Genomic DNA, 3,283 nt, shown 5'->3' with positions numbered 1-3,283 from the left:
CGGTGATCTTCGTTACTTTGGTTTGGGGGCCAGTACTGATAGTCTGTTTGGGTCTCCGGCATAAATGTTATCATCTGTGACGCGAGGGTAACAAACCCTGCCAGACTTGTGTTGGGGTCCATCATATGTGACGAGGGGCTAAAAAACCCCGCCTGACTTATGTTTGGGTCTACAAACTGATTGTTGTTACCCATATCATCCTGTTGGGGATTCAATAAGTCACAGACGTCGAAACCCTCGGAGCATGCCGTAGCCAATACTGACTGCCATGATCCACCCATATCAGTATTACCAAAGTTTCCCGCAAAATTTACATCTTCGTTACCACCGGATCCTGATCCCTTCCCTGTTTCGAAGTTAGGGCCTCAATTTGATGTCCCGGCCTCTTGAACGTTTCTACCACCACGACCACGACGTCGGGGCCTCCCTACCCTCTGTGTACGAGGATATGAAACAAGGTCCACCGGCTCCTGTGACAGATGAGTCGGATATTGTGTGTATTGTGGAACATTAGACATCTCAAGGGCCCGATACGCCGCACCATGAATAACGTCCACATCTTCAGATCGGTGAATTAGACCCATCGTCTCCGACTGCAAAAAAAATAATTCATAATTAATTTTTTTACTAACAATAATAAAGGTAACTTTCAATAATTTTAAACTTGTATATACCATCATTTGGGCCCTTGCTCCTTCGTCTTGAAAACCGCTCATAGGGCCAGCTGCCAACTGTGGGTTAGACACATATAACACGGTATGTTCCATGTACCACGGCATGTAATCATTGGCAACTCCAACAGATGTCATGAGTTCCCCGGTGACCAAGTTTTGATGACGTGCCTCCCACTAAGAAACATACGGTGCGTGACGACTTAACCAGTTCCAGCCGGTTTTCCCGCTCCGGTTCATGGAATGAAGCCTGGCATGCTCATTATGATCTATGGCAATTGGGTTAGGTATATACTGGAACATGCCAAACTGTCTCATCACTCGTTGAGGATAGTGATGCTCCACAACCGAGTAGTATAGCAGAGGGCAACAACTCCGCCAAATTCCCATACCACTCCGACATATATCGGGGAGTCTACCCACAATGTCCTCGTATGGTCTCCAATTAAACTGAAACAAAAAAAATCAATCTTTAGAAATGTGTTCAAACAAACTTAAATTTTATATGTCAACAACTAACAACCATACCGTTGCCTCGGTCATAGATCGCAGCTGAGATCTATATGTTCTCAGGTAATGTGTAGAAACATCTGTACACGTTAAGCTTCCCTTCTACCTAAAAGGACAAATAAAAAAATAACATAGTGTTATATAGATACCAAATAATAAATTTAATTATTTCCAGTTCACACTACCGAGCAGCTAACGGGGCATTGTACTAGAACCGGGCAACAGCAAGAGCAAAACAACGAAACCTCTCCCAAACCCACACTTGTAGAAGCGCAACTGGGCCAGTAATGGCTATAGCATTAGGTGCTGCAGCATTACAAAGGTTTCTGTAAAGGTGAGCTAACACAGCACTGCCCCAACTATATCCCGAACATGCGGGCAAGTCTACGAGAAAATCTAAAAATTTGACATCAATCAGGTGGTTTGCATTATAAGGAAAGATTGTGCACCCTATCAAATAAAATATTATTTGACGTGCACGAAAAATGCAATCTTTATCTGATGCTTCATTTTCAGAAAAATCGGACGTTATTTGTTGTAAAACTCGGGAGGACTTAACCCTTTTGCCCCTCACATCAGCTTCCTCAGGGGTAAACCCCAACACCAGTTGACACTTGTCTCTTACAGTATACATCGACATACCAGTGTCAGCCCCAGAAATAGGCAACCCATCTATTGTTAGCCCCCACAACACGTTGACATCCTGTAATGTCACAGTCGTTTCTCCAAAAGGAAGGTGAAACGTGTGAGTTTCTAGCCTCCACCTCTCAACCAACGCAGTTATTAATGAGTGGTCTACATACTTGTACCCAATTTGCAGTATCCCGCTAAATCCTGCTGCATGTATTAAACCTTCTACCCTTCCACCAACCGGATTTTCTTTCATATACTGCCAGAACGATCGATCTGATCGTCTAATATTTATTGGCTCATCATACGCTGTTGGATTTTTGAATACCTCAAACGCACGGTGATTCTTGTCCAAGAACAACACCGATGCATCAAGAGGACCAGGATGACATTCAAAATTCATCTTCGGATGATAAAAGTTGACTGAATATTTTTCGGTAATGAAAGGATTGAAGCTTCGTTTGATATTGAAAATGTATCTCGAGTGCTTTACTTTATGTTCATATGTAAAGACTTCAATCTGTGCATCATTTTTCGAATTCATAGTGAAAGACAGTATTTTTCTTACACTACAGTTGAATTCTTACACAAAACTATTCAACTTAGCAGGTTTGATTCCATATCATGTGAGAGCCTAGGGTTTAGTCATATCACCTTTACATTAACCACTCACATTTCATGCAGCAAAAGGACAACAAGGTGAAACAGTCACCTATATTACTAGCAAACGAAAGTTGCATGTATTCTGCAAAGATGACAGTTATTTTAATAAGCTTGTGACACCATTCTGCGATCTTTAATAAGCTTGTGACACCATTCTGCGATCTTTATTAAGCTTGTTGTATGATTCTGTGATCTTTATTAAGCTTGTAGTATGAAACTGCGACTTTCAATAAGCTTGTATTATGAAACAGCAACCTTCAATAAGCTTGTAGTATGAAACAGCAACCTTCAATAAGCTTGTAGTATGATTCTGCGACCTTCAATAAGCTTGTAGTATGAAACTGCGACCTTCTATAACATTGCAAGATAAAACAGCGACCTTCAAAAGGTCGCTGTATCAAACAGCAACCTTCAACATCTTTGGCAGCTTTTGCAGAATTTGGCAGAATTTGCAGAATACTTCATTGAAGGTCGCTATATCAAGTTGCAACTTACCTAAAAGTGTAAACAAAATGTTTAACCACCTAATGCCACTCTGTTGTGGTTTAAAACACCTATTATTGCAAAAAATTCTTTACTTCGAACATTCTCTACATTGGACATTCTCTTCCATGTCAAACCGGAGTTAGGGGATTCGACACAATGGTTCAATATTATTTTTGTCATGAGTACACCGATCGGTATGGTAGTTGAATGGTTGGTGGTCTTTGTATATATACCGGATGGGCCTTCTTTAAATGACTCATCATTTTTGTGTTTTACCTCGAACCTTTTATGACTAAAGATAGGGCCTTCTTTAGTCAATTTTT

At 40.9% G+C, this 3,283-nt stretch overlaps 1 protein-coding gene across 1 annotated transcript; it reads right to left on the bottom strand.

Annotated features, from left to right (window-relative positions):
- Window positions 1–1,230: 1,230 nt before the first annotated feature.
- Window positions 1,231–2,214, bottom strand: LOC110893543 (serine/threonine-protein phosphatase 7 long form homolog). Its single transcript, XM_022140647.1, has 2 exons — window positions 1,405–2,214; window positions 1,231–1,287 (listed from the first exon to the last, which is right to left on the bottom strand). Exons 1-2 carry the CDS (start codon window positions 2,212–2,214, stop codon window positions 1,231–1,233), a joined length of 867 nt encoding a protein of 288 aa, XP_021996339.1.
- Between the last annotated feature and the right edge of the window lie 1,069 nt (window positions 2,215–3,283).

This window comes from Helianthus annuus, chromosome 1 (assembly GCF_002127325.2).
Source record: "Helianthus annuus cultivar XRQ/B chromosome 1, HanXRQr2.0-SUNRISE, whole genome shotgun sequence".
NCBI classification, from domain to species: Eukaryota; Viridiplantae; Streptophyta; class Magnoliopsida; order Asterales; family Asteraceae; genus Helianthus; species Helianthus annuus.
The sequence above is the reverse complement of the archived record's forward strand: the minus strand, read 5'-3'. Positions and strand labels throughout refer to the sequence as shown.